This window comes from Mangifera indica, chromosome 16, assembly GCF_011075055.1.
Source record: "Mangifera indica cultivar Alphonso chromosome 16, CATAS_Mindica_2.1, whole genome shotgun sequence".
In the NCBI taxonomy this organism is placed as follows: Eukaryota; Viridiplantae; Streptophyta; class Magnoliopsida; order Sapindales; family Anacardiaceae; genus Mangifera; species Mangifera indica.
Genome location: NC_058152.1, coordinates 9,849,949 through 9,870,738, shown reverse-complemented (window position 1 = coordinate 9,870,738; position 20,790 = coordinate 9,849,949). Strand labels below are relative to the sequence as shown.

Here is a 20,790-nt window from a genome sequence, read left to right as displayed (position 1 = left end):
AAACGAAAATACCCCAAATATCCCCTTAAATACCAAAACTACAATTCTAAATTAAATTATTATTTTATTTAAGGGTAATAAAAAATTTACCCCTAATATTGGGGTTCAAACCAAAATACCCCTAATTTAAGGCATTTAAACAAAAATGCTCCAAAATAATATCAAAACTCCCATTCCTCTATTTCTATATAAACCATATATCTGCTTTCATTTTTAACATATCTGCTAGAGATTTCTGAAGAGAGAAATTAAGTTTGTGTTCAGGATTTTGGACGAGAAGAGAAAAGTTCGTCATTTCGAGGTATTTATTTTTGTCATTACTTTAATCGTTATTAATTTATTAATAATGCAATTATATGTGATATTTTATATAATAAATTATAGTTGTATGTAATAAGTAAAATAATAAAAATTAGATAGGTTATGTTGTAAATATTATAGTATTACATGATAACATGCGATTACTTCAATCGTTATTAATTTATTAATAATGCAATTATATGTGATATTTTATATAATAAATTATAGTTGTGTGTAATAAGTAAAATAATAAAAAATTAGATAGGTTATGTTTAATAATATTATTCTGTCAAATTGAATTATGAAATAAGTATAATTATGCAATAGACATCTGTAAATAGTATTTTTAGTTTTATGATTTATGTTGATTATATATTTTATTTGGATAATATACAAATTTACCCCAAATTCTGGGGTTTAAGCAAAAATACCTTTATATTAAAGTATTTAAACGAAAATCCCCCAAATATCCCCTTAAATACCAAAAATATCATTCTAAATTAAATTATTATTTTTTTTAGCATAATACCAAAACATGATACATTTAAGTAGTCACAATGTATAATTGAGTTATAGAATAGGTATAATTATGCAATAGACATCTGTAAATAGTATTTTTGATAATATTATTTATGTTGATTATATATTTTATTGTAGGATTAATCTAAGTGGCTAGATATGTTTTAATTAGATATGTGGGGAAATGGATAGAAATGAGTGACAATGTTATAAAATATGTTAGAGGTAATAGGAAAATGATTAAAATTCCAGAACACACATCATTTAAAGAATTAATCGAAATAGTGAGTGACAAGTGTAGTATAGATCGACGAATATTTAACATTCAATTAAACATGAAACCGAGGCATCTCGATGACGACATTCCAGTAGAAATTTTGAATGATGAAGATGTTGAGGTTCTTAACAGTCTATCTAACCTCTTCAAAGAATGTGTTCCAGTTTTTGTTATAACTACAATTAATGATGATAGTTATGAGGCTCAACAAGCAGATGAAGATTTACAAGGTGGTGAGTCAAGCAGTTATCCAGAAAATCAAACTGTTAGTGTAGAAGAGATTCAAAATATCGAGATCAATTCGAAACAAGAATTCTTAGAGGAAGATTTTGTATATATAAATGAAGTCAATGTTGATACATTGTATCGCGTAGAAAAATTTCTTAATGGGTACGAAGTAACTTTTCCAGAGTGGAGTGAATTTGAGGGAAATGTTGTACATGATATTCCAATCGAAGAACCAGAGGTGGAAGAAAAGACTTATGTTAATAATGATATTAGAGGTACAAGTTGTTTTCCAGAAACAAATCCTGCTGGTGGGAATGTTCATACTGATACATTTTATTGGTTACCTCTTTTTCCTAATCAACCATCTACATCTAGAAACTCAAAAGTATTGATCGATACTAATTCTCCAAAAGTTGGTACATTATTTTCAAGTAAACAACATGTCATTGATGCGATATATCAAGATGCGCTTTGTAGGGGATATCAATTTTTCGTGGACAAATTAGACACAATTAGATGGGTGGTTAAATGTCGTAACGAAGAATGTAAATAGCATGCACAGACAGTTAGGGTGGGAGAAAGTGATAGCTTTGAATTACGTTGTATGGATAGCTATCACACATGTTGCAGAGATTAGATATTATATCATCATAGTCAAACAGGTGCCCAAGCTTTAGGACAAATTTTAAGGACAAATTCATTTTAGTTAACTGTGTTTATCGACCGAAGGAGATCATTGTTGATATCGCTGATCGATATAAAATTGATATATCATACGCACAAGCATGACGAGTGAGAAATTAGGCGCTTCAATTATTGATGGGACACCAGAAGAGTTATTTATGTTGTTGCCAAAGTATTGCCTCAATTTAGAACGTTGTACTCTAGGGACGGTGACACATAAATTAACAGATGAACACAATCGATTTAAATACTTTTACATGACATTCGGTTGTAGTATCTGTGCATTTCAGTAACATATTCGATCGATTATCTGTATTGATGATGCTTTCTTAAAGGGTAGATATTTGGGTCAACTATTTATTGCTATTGCATTGGATGAGAATAATAAGATATATCCATTTGCTTTTGGGATTGGTCCTAGGAAAAATCATGACACATGGTGTTGGTTTTTAACAAAGCTGAGAGATTGTATTAGTGAGATACCTCGTTTAGCCATCATTTCAGATCGACATGTTAACATATTTTCTGCAATGGCTGAAGTATTCTCTAGTGTGCACCATGGTTATTGTTGTCACCACCTCTATTGTAACATGCGGTCCAAGTACAAGAAGAATGCCAAAGTCGCATGAACGTATTGGAAAACAGCTAAGGCATACATAGAGTATGAATTCCATTAGGTAATGAAGTCACTGGCCCATATGCACCCTGATACAACTACATACCTATGCGAGGTAGGTTTCGATTGATAGGCACAAGCATATTTTCCAGGGCATAGGTATAATGTAATGACTACCAATATTGTTGTGTCATTTAATATGTTGGTCAAACATGCTCGAGGCTTACCTATTACGATGCTAATCGAGTTCATCAGAGATACATTGTAGCAATGGTTTTATGAAAGACGAAATCATGCCAGTAAACTCATATTCAATGTTATAATATGTTATAAATGTGTGTTACTAAACTTATACTTGATTACTAACCAGATCTGCTAATATTTATATGATTTACAGATGCTTGTACCAACCTAATCACACCTTGGGTTGAAGATAAAATCTCCAAATGTGTACGAAAGTCTTCAAACTTGGAGGTGCATCATATAACGTATGATCGATACCAGGTCCTTGGTAGTGGCCAATATGATGCCCTGGTCGACCTGACGGAATGTGCATGTACCTATAGAAAATTTCAATTATCACAGATTTCCTGTATGCATGTTATTGCTGTAGCCAAATATATGAAACTCATAACCTGCATTCAATAGGTGCACCCATACTACAACACAACTTTTTATCGTACAGTATATGTTAACGCAGTTAATCTATTGGGAGGTCAGTTAGAGTGGATTCATCCGGAGAAGGCAAGTGTTATCCACTCATCGTATGTGCATTGTCGTCGTGCAGGGCATCTAGCAAACAAAAACAGACGTCCTTCTCAAGGAGAGGTTATTGAACAACTTATCTATAACCTATGTCACCAACCTGGACATACAAGACAGAGTTGCAAAAGCCCTATTCTAGTACCTAGTTCTGCACCATCAAGTTCAAGAAGAAAAGAGAAAGGAGAAAAGAGAAAGGAGAAAGGAGAAAGAAGAAAGAAGAAAGATGGAAAATAACTGCACCTGTTAATTGTACTTGTTAATTTTAATATAGATGTTGTTTGCGTAATTGTTTCTATAACTCTAATATTTGTGGCTATTAATTTTAATATAAATGTTGTTTTTGTACTTGTTTCTGTTACTTTAATATTTGTGACTGTTAATTTTAATATAAATGTTGTCTTTGTACTTGTATCTGTAAATTTAATGCTTATGATTGTTACAGAGGACATATTCTGACTATATGTTGTTATCTTTTTATATCGTTTTTTTCCATTATATTTGTTGCTTATGGTAACTATATAAAAGGTAAATGCGTATAAATGAATTAATATATGGATAAACATATATACAAATGAATAAATAAACATATATACAAGGGAATAAATAAACATATATACAAGGGAATAAATAAACATATATACAAATACAAATAACATATAAAATAACAAGTTAATCAATATTCTGAAAAAATAGTTGCGTGTCTAAATGAGTGCGCAGGCTTAATGAGTCCTCCCCCTCAAAGGATAATGATCGGCGAAGTGCTAAACACTCGATGTATTATAATATGAACACCCCACAGTCACCTAATAGGGGCGCCTACTGCGGTATATCCATCACCCTATGCAATGCAAATGGATCGTCCCGTGGACTCCAATACATGTCAAACCAAAATGATGTCGCAACTAGCAAATATGATATCATCGACGTATATCCTAACATTTTTCGCCTAAATAGCTTCGGGTCAATAGTGAAACTCTGTAAGAAGTCGTAAACCGTAATTTTCCACTCTTTCAAATCCAACACCCTTGCTACCCAATACGCATTATCGAAGTTTATTGGGATATAAACCTGCATACTTTAATTTAATACATATTAGATCTTAATCCATTATTCTTCGAAAGGTACTTGAGATTCAAATACTAACCTCATCGATCATACCCCAGGGTTACAAATGTAACTCAGGTGGGTAATTTGCATCCACCATATGTGTAAAGAGTGGAGGGAACTGGTAGTTATCTTGATCTCTCGTCTAGACGGTATACTCATAAAGGATGTATCCTATAAAACAACTCAAAACTGTCGTCCAGTTCTGCTAAATATTCGTAGTATCATCATGCTGGCATCGACGTAACAACCCTAAAAATGAATTAACATGTTGGAAAAACAGAAAATAGTACTGTTTTAAGGCCATATAAGGATTATCTAATCAAAATACGAAATTCATTTATTAAAGTGAACTTACCTCATCAGACAACCATCCGGATGTGTCTATGAGTGTACTCGAAAATGTAATTTTGGTCCTCTCACCTATGTCATATACATGACGTTTCTCGAACAGGTTCGACTTTGCATACCACTTATTGAATATTTCCTTACACTCGTTGCTCGATAACTGCATAGGAGATCTCATCCGTTGGCTTTGTGGTTTAAAAGGATTCGTGTATGGACTACGAATGAAGGATCCCTTCTTGACAATCCTATCACGAACTATACAAAAATACTACACCAAAACAAATAATACATTAGGTAAAATGAATAATAAATTATTCAAATCGAACTTATTAAATTTATTAAAAATCTAAACTTTTTAATACCTTTTGTAACGTTGGAGTCATTTCTGGAGAATCCGCAAGTGAAGCTATATTGAATACATTTCTTTTGGGATCGACTGCATTCAAATACACGAATTGACTAAATAGGATGATAAATTATTTCAATTGTACTTTTTAAATTTCTTGAAAATTCAATTACCTGTTCCCAGTCCTCATGTGCAGGGATCTCAACAACATCATTAGTGACCTCGTCATCCTGAGAGACAATATTGATTACCTGTTTTCCTTTGCTTGAAGTGTTAAGATAGATCAAACGAAGATCTTATTGTAACAGGAAAGAAAGGGTAAACAACTATTGAAATTAACAAATGTAACAATTAATAGATGAAATTTTTGACACTTTACCTCAACCTCTTCCCAAAGTGATATTGGAGCATCCGCATGTGGTGATCGATCGACATCACCAATATCCTATGACAACATTAACATTTAATATTAGTAAATCAAACTATTGAACAAAAAAATAACAAAGTATTCATTATACAATGTACGTATCTCTAATGTCGAAATAGATGTCACAATAGGATCCGCAATCGGTACAGCCGCAGAAATGTCAGACCACTATCATAATATCGATAATAACAAGTTTAGAGAAAATCAAACCGCAGATGTGTAAATGAGATATAATATTATATATCTATGTTATACTAACCAGAATAATCATAGAAGGTGTCGACGGAGAAGACCTCATGTGAAGTGATCCATTGTTACTGACATCCTATATCAGTATTAGCAATTAATATTAATTAATCGAGGAGTTATATTTAACGAGATTAATAGATATACAATCAAAGAATTCAGATATAACATTTATTTCAAAAAGACATTACAATTACCTAAACCATCGTAGAAGGTGTCATCGAGAAGACCTCATGTGATGATATATAATCGCCGATATCAAGAGTCAATATCAGATCTTTTTGGGATGATCTCTCATCAAACAACTGACGCTGTAATAATTTCAACAGATTAAAATTTATTTCAAAAGTAACATTCTTAAAATACTTAAAGTAGTTAGCACTTACATCGACAATAGGTGGAAACGGGAATGTCAGAGCCCCTGTTGATAGTCTATCACCATCGTCTCGAGAAGACTGTAATAGCATGTAAAATTATTATAAGACTTATATGATTGTGTACATAAATAGATAAAATATCTTGTAAATTGTTAACTTTTTTACCTGTCCGATAGTATTTGTATGATGATGAGATCGTCCGGCCTCTGTACGAGTCATTGTATCCACTATACGACTCAGTCTATCCTTCATAAGAGTTATTCTACCCTTAATGCGACTAAACCTATCCTCCATCTTAGCTTCTAACCCAGTAAGTCAAGCTAAGATAAGATTTCCCTATCGAGCCAATGCGACATCGAAGTGATGAATGGAGAAATCTGGTCCAGTGACAGAAAGATCATCTAATATGTGCTCAGTGGTAAGGGGCATAGGTATGAGCTCCGGTGATCTGTGCTCAATAGTAAGAGGGATAGACAAGAGATCTGGTGATATGTGCTCAGTGGTAGGGGGTTTAGGCATGGGATCCAGTGATATATGCTCTTCGACAGGGTCGCTAATCAGACAAATGAGAGGGGGCTGAACATGAGCATCAATAAGAGGAGAAGCAACGATCGGAGAATTAATGTCATGATGACTTGATGATACATCTCTTGATGCTGAAGAAGATCGACTATCTGACACCTCTGTATATTAGACGATATCCTCATACCACTCTGTGTCTCTCTCAATCGGAGATAAATCCATCGGAAAATTAACATCATCCTGCAAAATATTTATTTTCAGTATTCATTGTTGTTATATTCAAAGTATATGTTAATACTTAATAAATTAGTACTTACTGTATCTCCAGTGAAGATAATTGAGATAGAATCCTATCTCGAAATGTCTTTCGTGTGCCATCTCAACATTCGGGCAGCTCCTACAATCGATGACATATCCGTTCATCGATATAACGAGTCTAGCATCTTATATATCCAAAACTGTAATATCAATATAAATCAGTTATTGTATATATTTACAATCATATTAAACTAATTTTATTTTAAACATAAATTTTTTGTTTGAATTAATAAATATCATAACTAGCTGAAACGCTAGTGGAAATCCCATGATGCCCTATTGTTTAAATTGGTTTTCCTTTTTCTTTTTCGGGCCGAAATCTACAGAAATTCGGGAGATATTATCATATATAGAGCGATATGTCATCTGCCATACTCGTACTCCCCACGGGTATGCATTAAACCCATCAAAATGATCAGCTAATTATAATATATTTTTAGGGAATTGTTTTCCTCAAATCACTCCCTAACAATCCCATGTGAAGATAAAACAACAGTGTTAACTTTACTACATCAGTGTCATCCTCTCTCCATGGTCTTTGTTGGAAAACACGACTCAGATCAGTATATGTAACTGATTTACACCTGTGAAAATATGTCTAGACGATCCGATCTGTGGCCTTCGATGGAATATAGAGGTAGATATCTATCAGATGACCGAATCAAAGGCTTGTCATAATAGCAAACTCATACGCACTAAATCTGACATCCACATCATTAACTCGAAACCATAACTCTTCTCGCGAGGTCACCTTATTAACCCTCGAAGGATGAAGAAATGTATTAGAACCTCACTAAATCGACTATCCTTCAAGTCCAGGAAGTGTCCAAAATAGGTACGTCGAAACATTTGTAATTGTCTCTCTGTTAATAATTTTTTTATCATGGCTCCCACATCTCTATATCCATGTGTAGTAACTTGAGCCTTGAAGTGTTTTTCGGGAGGAAATCGCATTTCATCTCTGCCTTCGTCCCTTGTTCTCTTTTGTCCAACTCCTTGTATGAAAATTAAATTACAATTATATTAAATTTATATTATAAATTATTCAATTCTATACATAGAGGCCTTATTTGAAAAAACAGATATCAAATTTGAATTCTACACGTAAAAAAACCTTAAGATGGATAAATTTCATTTTGCCCCTAATTTGAAAAATATCAAAAAAGCCCTAAAATTATATATAATTATATTCTGTCCCACTAATTCCAACCACACGAAATCGCCTGACAAAAAACTATGGAAAATTACATTTTGCCCCCACCACGCGAATTCGCGTGTCAACCGTGTGAATTCGCACATCAACCGCACGAATTCGTGCGTCAACCACACAAATTTGGGGGGTTGACCGTAATTTCACGTGTCAACAAAATTTTCAAATTTAAACTATGCCCTACCGCACGATGAAAAAATGCATTTTTACCCACAACCACATGTTCTCGTGTAGTCCACGAAATTTGAAAAGTGGAAAAAACCACCCGTCTTCAACAATTCTCACCACACAAATTTGTGTGGTCACTGCGACATTCGTGTGGCCACATTTCATCTCTCAAACTTCATTTTTCAAACTCCATTTCAACAACAATCAACTCTACACCTAATCTAACACAGAAGCCCTAAGAAAATTTATCAAAATCACCACAAAATCAAGCATTTTCATCAAGAATTTCAAATTAGAACCCTAACTCTAAACACCCAAATTTCACATCAAATCGCTCAAATCTTGAACCAAAACGCATAAAGAGATGACAAAGGTTGTTTTACTAACCTTTTTGTCCATCGTCGTAGCCGAAAACATCGCAAAAATAGCTGGAGAAAATCGAAGTTGCCGAGTGCGCGAAAATGGGAATTCGTAATTTCTGTTTTCGTGTATTGGTTTGTGATGCACATGGTTATGGCTGAATTTGACGTGGGGGGAATTTTCGTCTCTTCATAATTTTGGGGCAGTTTCGCTTAACAGTAAAATCCAGGGGTAATTTTGTTTTGCCCCTTATCTTTGGGGTAATTAGTTTAATTTCTCATTTTTAAAACTATCAAAATAAATACTGAAATTCTAAAAATTTTTGAAACACCACCAAAATTTGTTTCTAATAAATAACTTTTAAAAATTTTACTAACATTTTTAAAATTTTCAAAAAATTATAATTTGCTCTAAATATATGATTATACTTCAATAACATCCTATATTTATATTTGTACTAATTTTTTTTATTATTTTTCATTGAAAATAATATAAATTAAGGTACAATAATTATATAATAATTATTTTAATTCTTTTAACAATTTTATAAAAAAATTAAAGAAATTTTACTAGCAACAGCTAGAAAATTGATTTTTTTTTTCAAATTTAAAATATGAGAATTTCTCACATTAATTAATCTTGGGTGAAAAATAATTATTTCACCTATTATAAATTTACTAATAAATATTTTTCTTTTATATTTATTTATTTCTTAAGATAATATATATTTATTCCTTTATGTACGTTTTCAATTGGAACCCTAGCAGAAATTCTTGATTCCATCCCTGGATTAAAAGCCAATGTTTATAACTTTTTGAAAAGTTTTAGTTATGTGTTAGCTTTGGAATAATAAAATCAGTGGGCGAGTATCATTTTTGTTCCCCGGTTTCCTATCAAAATCGCGAATAAATAATAAAATAGAAAATAAAGTGGCAATTAATGCAATAAAGAGAATATATATATATATATATATATATATATATATATATATATATATATAAACAAAAGGTTGAAGATTGCGAAAATTATTAAATTAGCGTGGCAATGCAAAGGTGACAAACTGCGACTAGGACCATGTACCACATTACAAGTTGCGTGCGATTAAACTACAATTTTAAACTGCGACTAAACCACAACTAGCAACTAGGTACTTTAACCTTTCTCTGATTTTCTTCTCAACATCTTCTGTTAGGTTAAGCAAGATGAACAACTTAATTAGCTTAATTGCCAACAAAAATATATAACTGTTCTTAACAACTCTTCCCTGAAACTTAAGACCTCATTTTATTAAGTAAGTCTCCAAATGTTTCATATTGAGAAAGTGGCCATGGTTTTGTAAGCACATCTGCTAGCTGTCGAGAGGAAGGAATATGCTTACTTCAAGTTCTCTTCTGATCACATTCTCTCTAATGAAGTGAACATCTGCAGCAATATGCTTTGTTTTAGCATGTTGGGCAAGATTAGATGCAATGGCTTTAACACTTATATAACCACACCACAAAATTGGTGTTTTGGTCACCAATTTGAAGCTTCTTAAACAACTAAAGAATCCATATCTGCTTGTGTAAAGGATATTGTAAGCACATACTGTTTCTTGGATGACCAATGAATCAAATTTTTTTTTCTGGATAAAAACAAAATCCTCTAGTCGACGTCCTATCATCTAAATTGATGAATTATAATTACTAAAAGAATGAATGACTTAAAATGGAGTGAATTAGGTTTTTTAAAAACTATTAATACCAATTTAAAAGATTAATGTAATTAAAACAATTTAATGAATGTTGATTATTTTTAATGTACCTTATGAGAATGTCAAGAGTTATTTTAAATAATCAACATAAGCAAAATAACATATAACATAAATTTAAAGATTAAAGGATTAAAAAAACAAACACACGATATATAATGATTAGACAAAAACTATTTATCTTCGAGTATTTCATTAATCTTTGATTGACAAAACTATTAATCTTTGGTTGAAAAAATCTCAACCAAGTTTTTTTCACAATATAAATAACTTCAAAAATGCTATTAATCATTACAATCACTACAGATCAAATTCTCTCACTAAAATTTTCTAGCTTTAACAAGAGTGAAATTCACTCTTTTATAATGCAAATTTATAAGAAAATATGAAGTTAAAACTCTCTCAAAAAGTATATATAAAAGTTAAAATTTAGTATAATCCAATATTTATGATTATAAGGATCTGAAATGGCAAAAGTTTTGATCAAATAGAAACATTGCAAGTGAATAACTCAAAAATATTTTACTCTCTATTGTATGAAAATTTAACTTACAAGAGTCATTTCCAAATAGATTTAATTAAGTTTATATATGAAAAATTGAAAAATATATTCGTCATAAAATTTCAAAAAATGCATAATTTAGTTGACTAGATATATTTTGGTTAACTAAATGTGATATGACACTTTCATAATGTCTATATATCACTATCCATTAGACATTTTATTACCTAAGTTGATAAACTAAAAAGGAATTCGGTTGACCAAATTTTTAAAAGCAAAAAGCATGGCTTTTGAATTATTCGACAACTACAATTTGAAAAGCTTGGTCGGCTAATTCGGTTAACTAATTTTTCTTTCACTTTTCCCTCCAAAGTTTTAAAAAATTATAGTTCCATCTAAAACTATAAAAATTGACAATTTAACACGTTTTGAAAAACTTATTCAAACCCAAATTTAAGATATGACATATTAGTCCACAAAAATTCATAATTTCAAATAGGTTATTGAAATTTGATAAAATTTGGTTTAACCCAAGAACTTGAAAGATATGAAAATGATTTTTTGAGAGAGTTTTTATATGCAAAGAATTATTATATATATATTTGTTTTTGAAATGGTTTATGAGTTATCTGTATAGATATATTTTTGTTTTTGTTTTAAAATAATTTTTATTATACCTTTAAGATTTGATCACTATAGAAATGTGATTTCAAACAATTTGATCTGAAAATTGTTATAGATCAAAGACCAGTGGATGCTCTAATAAGCATGAAAAAAGAGTCATCCATTAAGGTACTTAAAAAAAAGGAGAAAAGACAATAAATAATTCGTTATTACTATATGATCAAACTCTTTTTTAATTAAACTCATGAAAAAAATATTAAAGATATAAAAAGTTATATGATCAATGATCAACTATGTCATCTATACATGGTTAGATAGAGTCAGAAGAAGTAGGAAGAGTGAAATGGGTAGATTTGCTATCTCATGTTTTCCTTAATGTGGTCAATTCAATTTCTATTATCACAAAAGTACATTCAGTAACGTTCTTATTCCATTATGCACCCTAATGAGAAAATAAATCATTTCTCGCCAAGTTGGGAATATCCACCTTCCATAGAGATAGAATTGGAATAAATATTTAATTTCTTGGTTGTACTAAGAATTAATTACATTAACTTATATGATTACATATAACCGCTTTTCTTGCTTGACAAATTAAGGATTATATAAAGGTGAAAGAGACTTCACGATGTAAGATACATAGTAATATTGGGCTACACTCTGCTAAGATATTAAATCATAACAATAATATAATCATTGAAGTAGGCTTCAAAACAACAAATTAAACCACATTAAAAATATTTTATTTTTGTTGTCTCATTTTCCTCCTCTGTACAGGACTTCACCTCTAATTTTGTGTAATTATCGCTGATGCTATCTTTTGCATCACCTGTAATCTATGCCCTTTTCATGGTTGCTGCTGCAATAATTATTAGCCAGTATTTTGAGATTATTATTGGAATGCCTTTTGATTAGTCTATGAAGTTAGGCTAGATTGCACTTGTTCAAATGAATAACTCAATAAATTAAATGAAGAAAAAACAAGAATTTAAATTATTATATATAGCTAATGTCCATGGATGCAGCCAAATCAAACTCAAATATAAAAATCACTTCTAGAAATGTATCAGCTTTAAATCAGTGGGAGACCAACTGGATATGTTTGTTAATTCTCTCAATGAATATCCAAATTTTGTTGCTTTATATTGATTTTGGCTATTCTTTCCTCGTGTATGTCTCGATGATTTTAATTGACCAATTAATTCATTGGACTTGGTTGCGTAATTTTTAACTGTATTAGTGACCAGATAAGGCAATAACAATAATTAATTATTTTGAAGCAAAACTTATAACATGTCATCACCATTAAATTAATGAGATATGAATGATAAAGTAGAACACAAACTTATTATAAACAAATTGATCCAACAATAAAGTTTGCTAAAAATTCTCATATGTAAATATTTTATCGATTGAAACCAAGTTTTCTTACGTGAAAAAGTTGTTATAAATACAAAACTTCGATTAAATTTCTCATATTAGAAAATTTGGAGTGAATCAGAACATTTGCAAAATTAAAGTTGGAGGAAGCCATTGCTGTTTCTCTTGTTGAAAACTGTATTTTTTATTTCGTGAAAACACTATCCGAAATATAGTAGCAAACCCCATGTACATCGAAGTATACATAACAGAAAGTTCAAAATGAAGAATATACAATCAAGCAGACCCTGTGGATGTTTGTTTATAATTAACTATATAAGATGAGTCCAGAAGTAATATGTGGACAGCAGAGAAGCGCTTTTTTTATCCCACTTTATTATCTAAAACCGAAAGAATATACAAAAATATATTTGATTATATAAACAAGTTTCTAGGATTTTTGGCGAACCTTAAAGTTCATTTTATATGGATCTTCCACTGAATTTTTGTCCCTTCTAATAAAGAATAATAGCTCTTCCACTTTCTGATGCAGCATAAGGTGGCATATGTATATATATATATTGTCGCAACTTTGATGAAAAATCTTCCTAAATCAATTCCATAAGGTGGCTTTACCTTTTAGTACACTTTCTAGGACGAGAGATTTTTATTTGTGTTCTAACTTTTATTTATTTATTCGTTTGTTGCCATGATTCTAGAAAAGGTTTTACAACAATGTTTTGAGGAAACACTTATCGGATGCGTCATAAAACATTACTGTTCAAGTGGCAGTCACATCCTCCTTTAATTTGTAGGCCTATTCCTCTTGATGGAACACATCAACTTTACTTAATATGGCCTGAGTGGAACTTTAATTTATCATAATGGTGATCAATAGCAATCAAATTCACGACACACTTAATTAATGGGTAATTTTTATTGAGTAATACTGTATGTATTAATAAATTATGTAAACTTATTTATATAACTCAATAAATAACATTTGATTAAATGATTTTAAAATGAGAAAAAAATAAATAATCACATCACTCTATCACAAAGTATCATCCGAATTTATATAAATAAGTTAATACATATAATATTATTTATTTTTATATCTAAAATCACCCGTCATTCATGTTTAATATGCAATTTTTTACCTTTCCTCATTCATCTTATCTCTTACTATTCACAACTGAAGAGTTTTGAATCTTAGATAACTTTTTACAATCCATATATATAAAGAACCCATAATTTGCTAGGGTTTTGATTTGAATATGTACTTGTACTTTTGGCGAGGAGGACCTTTTCTTGCCAAAACTTTACACTTGACGACCCAACCTCATGCCATTAAATTAATGTTTTAAATGATATGTGACTGTCTAATAGACTTCATCTTCATCTCATCGATATTATTTAATTATATAATGTTTGTTGTTACACTATCTCAAATGGGCACAAAGATCTTCCTCTAGAAATATTTTATATCTTTGTATTATAAAATTTTGCTTTAGGACCAGTCGTACACACATTATTGCAATCTAGGCATGACAATATATTAATTAGCCTTTATCTTGGGTTTATAATTAAAGCAATAGTTTTCCATAGATTCTCAGACAGATCTCTGCTAATATAAAATATCAAATTGATAGTTTATGCAAGTGATTATGAAGTAATTAAAAAGTTGATCTCAAGTCTCAATCCATTTTGGTTACACCACTTAAAATTGCTGTTATTCATAAGCATGTATATATAATATGTGAAGTAATCTAGGCCTGTACTAAGATTTCAAATATCTTAGTATAAACATTTGCCCAATCTGACGACTATCAACAAAGAACAACTTCTTGCATTTCAATGATGACCACTGAACTATCCCAAAAGAATTTGCATGATATATTTGTTATATTTCCAAAAGGGGTCTACCAAACACTAGCTCTTATCCTAGTGCTAAGTCTGGCTTTGATACTGATTATAATTTCATAATCTACATTACAAATTAATGATCATAAAATTATACACACCCAATTTAGAGTACCCAATTGAGTACTCAGATGATGTTTTATTATATAATTAAGTAATACCTAATCATATTATTATACATCATTTGGGTATCTAATTGAAGATTCAGAACTGGATACACATAATATCACTTTTAATGATCAACATACCTTCATCTTGTCCATCTTATCCTTGATTAAATATGAATTGAGTTTTGAAATCCAGAATGATAAACAAGACATACTCCCTAATCGTATGGATTAATAATCAAACATTGGTAGTTAAATCTGACTTTGAAGTGTAATTAACAGTTTGTGTAATAATACCTTCAATGTTATGACTTGAGAAGTCGTATCTTAGATGATGTACATGTCCTAATTTCATAGGGGACGACATTTCCTTCTCATGATCCATCCAACGTTGAGATCCAAATTTTGCCCTAATGCCAGTTGTAATCAATAATCTACCATTATAAGGTAAATATCATTTATTAAAAAAAGTAAGAAATCTTATTTTCATTCTATCCATATTGATTTAAATCTTAGAATTTGGTGACACAATCTCAATAGTCCCAGAAGATAGATTTTCCTCTGGGATATTCTCTTAACCTTTTTGTGGTAAACAAAATCCTAGGCCATGAACGGAAGATCTTAATATGATTGCAATCTTAACAAGTCCAATTTATTAACATTCTCTTTTGGCTCCAAATTAAAGCAAATGTTCTCCATTGATTCTCTAAAAGATCTCTTCCAATGTAAAAGATCAATTTGGTAGCCCATGAAGGTAACTTGAAGTGATTGAAAAGTTGATCTCCATCCATTTGATTACTTAGTCATTGGCTTAAATCATGAATATTATATACACAAAGTCTCTGCGTGTACTATGGATTAATCTCAAGTGGGGATTAATTACTTCTACTTAATTGCTAATTAATTAGGTTGTCATAAGAAAATATGTCATGCCATATCCACTTGTTGGCCATATCTTTAAATGTATTTTGATTTGCCTTTTGCTTTACATGATATGAAATATCATTTTTGAAATCACTCAATAGGTTTCCCTATTTTCACTTCATTCATTATATCTATTTGCTTTCACAACTTAAGGACGCTCTTCTATAATCCACTAGTAGAAACTATATGGTGTGATTTTGTTTATGATTTACCATATGTACGAGAAAATTCGACTCTAGACAAGTGAGAGTTTTGATGATCGATGAGCTATGTTTTTATTGACAAAATTACAATTAGCAAGGCGTCCTCGTGTGTCATTTAAAGTTTTAATAAAAAATGACCATGCTATACTTCACCTTCCTCTCATCCATCTCTTTTTGTCATCTTTGTTGTTACACAATTTCAATTGGGCACAAAGATCTTCCTCTAGGAATCTCTTCTTATCTCTTTGTAACACAAATGCTGAGGCCATGCTCTTTTAGCCAATATATTAGCCTTTTCTTGTGGCACAAATTGGTGGTTTATTATAGTGACTATGAAGTGACTAAAAAGTTGATCTGATTTGTAATAATCCATTTGATTAGCCTGCGACTACAAACTACATCAAATGACTAGCCGCATTGCAAGTTGTGACTGCTGTGTCAGCTGTGACAACGACTAGTTGCTATTCTCTAACTTCTCTTCTCCGAATTTCTTCTCAACATTGTTCAACGATTGATTATCCATTTAGATAGGTAACATATGTTCTGTCTCCGAGTAACTTTAGTTTCGCCAAGTTTGCTTAACACTCAAAAGGGGAAGTTCGACTCGATACCAATTTTACTGAATAAATTGTTCTTGTACAACATAATACTTTAGAAGATGTCTCACATAGTGACGTAATCCATCCCAGCTCACCCTTCATACGTATTGTAAGCTGCTACACAACCCAAAAATGGGCACAAGGACCGTTTCATTCTCTGCAGACAGCGTATTAATATATAAGCCTTCTTGGAGGCTCTTCTAAACTAAAGCAACGTCTCTTCATAGATCCTCAGGAAGATCTTTCCAATATAAAACATCAAATTGGTAATTTATTATAGATAATATAGAGTCTATAATAATTATATGTAGCACTTGCTTAATCGTGGGAAAAAATCTACTTGCACTATGATTAATACCATATTTGCCAAAAAAGAATATAATCGTGGGTGAATATCTCCTCTTTTTAAAAAGACAGATTTTTTTGTACTTGCTTTTTCCTTGGCCACACAAATATATAAGAATTAAAGGTATAAATATTATTTGCAACTGTTGAAAGTGTTGCTGTTTTTATCCTGATTCATAGGTTGGATTTCACCATTTGTGTGTGTTGGGAGGAAGAGCTTATCCTTTGGTTTGGAGAACAATTAATTAATAAAAGTTTTTGGAAGCACTTTTAGAAATAGTACTTTCATGATCATGATATTTAGGATTGTTATTCCGCAGTTTTGGCTAATTACAAACTAATTAATATGTTGAAGTCTTAATAATGTCTGATAAGCTTGACCAACATTTTGACTAGTCATTGGTTTTGCCAACAATTTGACCAGTCATAGACTTTACCAACATTCTGACCTGCCATAGTTATGGTCGACGAGAATGTTTAATATTGTTCAACATATATAGGTTTTACATTGTCTTTGTATATAAAAGGTGGGAAATATCAAGAGAAACATATGTTGGTGTGGAAGTGTACACAATTCGAAGTATAATGAATCTAGGATACTCAGATGCATGAATATGAACAAACACAAAAATGCAAGTGTAAGACAAACAATTTTTATGTGGTTTGGTCAAAAAGCTTAATAACCTATACCTGCAATATTGTTTATATCTCAATTATGTAAGATTACAGAGTAATTTGAAAATAACAATATTGCTAAGTGTCTTTTTGCTAGGATCAAATCCCTCATTTCTCCTTCTCACTATTCGTTATTTATAGTACCGAGAGTTACGATTACACAAGTTTAGTATAATGAAATAATTAATGACATTATAAACACCTTAATGGTCATGATATGATTGAAGAGTGAATACATTTTAATTATAATTATCGATTTTAGAAAGATACTGCCTCTCTGATAATATTAAACACTTTATTTAGTATCAAATGATTATTGTGATTATGACGAAATTGATCATTGTTTCCTGTTTTCTGAATTCTAGAAAAAAAAACACTTGTTCTATGAGTTGCGGGTTGGGATGATGCTTATTTGCTGGTTTCTGATCACCACTGGGAGTTGTATCATTGAGTGAAAGAATTTTTGACTGCATAACATATAAATAAAGTAACTTCAATATAGCAATTTGTAACTTTTTTTATCTTTTGAGAGTAAAAGTAATTGTTTGAGTGTTAAAAAATGAATATAAAAGAAATTTGAAGCACATGCCACCAACTCATTTGAAGCTCAAATAAAATACTCTTATTTTTCTAGTTTGTGTATTCACAGTAGCAACAAAAATTAAACTATTTTCTTTTACATTTATCACTTCCTTTCCCACTGGCCAAATCTGAGACCTCAATTTGAGAAACTTCAAAGCTCACTTAACTCTTCATGAACCATTAACGTCCTAATCAAAATTTTCAGAACTCCAAGGAACGCAAAATAATTAGTTACCAAGAAAATTGCATTTCTTTATCATTTTGAAACAATATGACCAAATTAATTAAACCAATCAATCTTCAAACTTAGCATAACACTCCTTCCGGTTCCAAGGGCCTGATGCTCACAACTGTTTCCTGCACAGATGGCGTATGCGCAACCGTGGATCCTGACGGGCCTCCCGACTGGCTACACCCCAATATCTTCTGGCAAGTTTCAATCAGGCAGTGCCTGCATTTGGGGCAAGAAGAATGAGACGTTAGCCACTTATCGATGCAGCGGATGTGGAATCCATGGTTGCATTTCGGCAGGAGGAGCACACGCTCTCCAGGAACAAATTCCGACAGGCATATAACACATTCTGAGTCCAATCCTGGAAGATTCACCTCCGCTGAGTACTTCACCACAGGAAAAGTTTTCAGGGCCTTCTTTTTGATTCCTGTGTTGGGAATTTTGGCTGAGGAAGTGGCTGTGGAATCGAAATTGCCAAAGGCAGCAAATCCTGAGCGTTTTATTATACACCTGATGAGAAAATTCAATCCAAGAGCGCAAATTAAGGCACACAGGAGGACTGACATGACCATCACCACACTGGGGTCAAAGCTTCTGTTGGTTCCAGGATAATTCGAAGGGGGAGCAGCGGCCGTTGGTGGCGGCTGTTGTTGGTTAATCTGGTCGAACAGAAGCAATTTTCTTGAGGGAGAGTTTCCGGGAAAATCCTGGAAAGTTGGTGACATTTTGAGAGAGTCGGGAGGGATGGAGCTCGGGAGTTCTTGGAGGTTGATTTGCTGAAGAGTCAAGGGGATTAGTCATTGTATATATAGAAATTTAGTTATCAACTATATGGATCTGCTTGCTGGTACATATCTAGCTGCAGCAGAAAGTGGCAGTTGCTTTCTATGTATCAAACTCAGTATCTTGAACCCCCCAGCTGCCCAGATAGATTAACATTAATTTATTAAAAAAAAAAAATCCCAATCTGAAATGACTTGGAAACTGTATTTTTACAAAATTCAGGATGTTTTTCCAACGTTAGTACTCACTAATTTATGAGTCAGATTCCACTCAAGTTAAAGCATATCCAACTTACAAGAATACCTGAGCTCAGTTGCTTGAAACTCATCTGATATTGCTTTATTAAAAACTATTCTCCAAATGACTTTTGACCATGGACCCAACCGCGGATCCAAAAATAAAATTTAGACAAGTTACGGTTGAATAAAAATATGAGAGTCAAAGAAATAAGAATGAAATTTAAAGAGGTTAATGTGAAATTTTAGGGGTTATATTAACATTATACATATACAAAATTAAAATTTTTTCCTAAAGTTAAAGTAGCTCACTGATATTTTAACATATACCAGAGTGAAAATTTTTAAAGTTAAGGGGGGTTACTGATCTTCCTCGACCCCACTTAAATCCACCCCTACATGGACCTAAGAGAACGTCATCTCCATTCTCACATATGATCAACTATGTCAATGCCTATGTTTCAACATAAAAAATTATGACTATGATCTTTCTTCCCAGCTAGTTAGTTTAATTAATACTAAACTAATAGATTAGAAAATTTAATTAACGTTTTCTTTGTTAGGTTTTACGCCATCTAAGCAGTGGAATAATAATTTAAAATTTCAAAAAATAAAGCAAATCCGTAAAACTTCCTAGGATCTCATTCCTACTCATTGATTCACAAACATGGCATAATCAACCATCAAAAAATTATGAATACCCACTTTGAATACATTAATAGGTTTACACTTGTATATGTCATCAAATGATTAAATAATTTTGAATTTGGAATAAAGTAACACAAAATCACATAATGACATATCATGTGTGCATATATTTGTGTACTCAAAAGTGAATGTGCATAACATTGTTCAATCAATCATAAGGCGTTTCAAGAAATTATACTTGCATTTGGAGGCTCTTCATCTTTCATAGTTGTTGGAATGTGTCAAAGAGTTTTCTCGATCTAAGGATATGACTACACCTCGTTATTAACATGGAGCATGAGTGGAAGGAGGTTGAGAATGTGCACCAAAGTTTGCTAGAATGTGATGCACAGGCAAGAGGTGTTTGTGTATGGGCGTATGTGTGTGTATATGGTGAAAAATTATGAAATTAGTGTCTGTATGTATGACCATACATTGCCTTAG

At 31.7% G+C, this 20,790-nt stretch overlaps 1 protein-coding gene across 1 annotated transcript; it reads right to left on the bottom strand.

The window, feature by feature from the left end:
• Window positions 1-18,635: 18,635 nt before the first annotated feature.
• On the bottom strand, window positions 18,636-19,551 carry LOC123199718 (RING-H2 finger protein ATL78-like). Its single transcript, XM_044614767.1, has one exon. The coding sequence runs from the start codon at window positions 19,363-19,365 to the stop codon at window positions 18,715-18,717; it is 651 nt and encodes a 216-aa protein (XP_044470702.1). The 5' UTR covers window positions 19,366-19,551; the 3' UTR covers window positions 18,636-18,714.
• Between the last annotated feature and the right edge of the window lie 1,239 nt (window positions 19,552-20,790).

Excerpts from the sequence above, each read along its gene's own strand:
- LOC123199718 (XM_044614767.1), bottom strand. The coding sequence starts at position 19,365 with ATGTCACCAACTTTCCAGGATTTTCCCGGAAACTCTCCCTCAAGAAAA.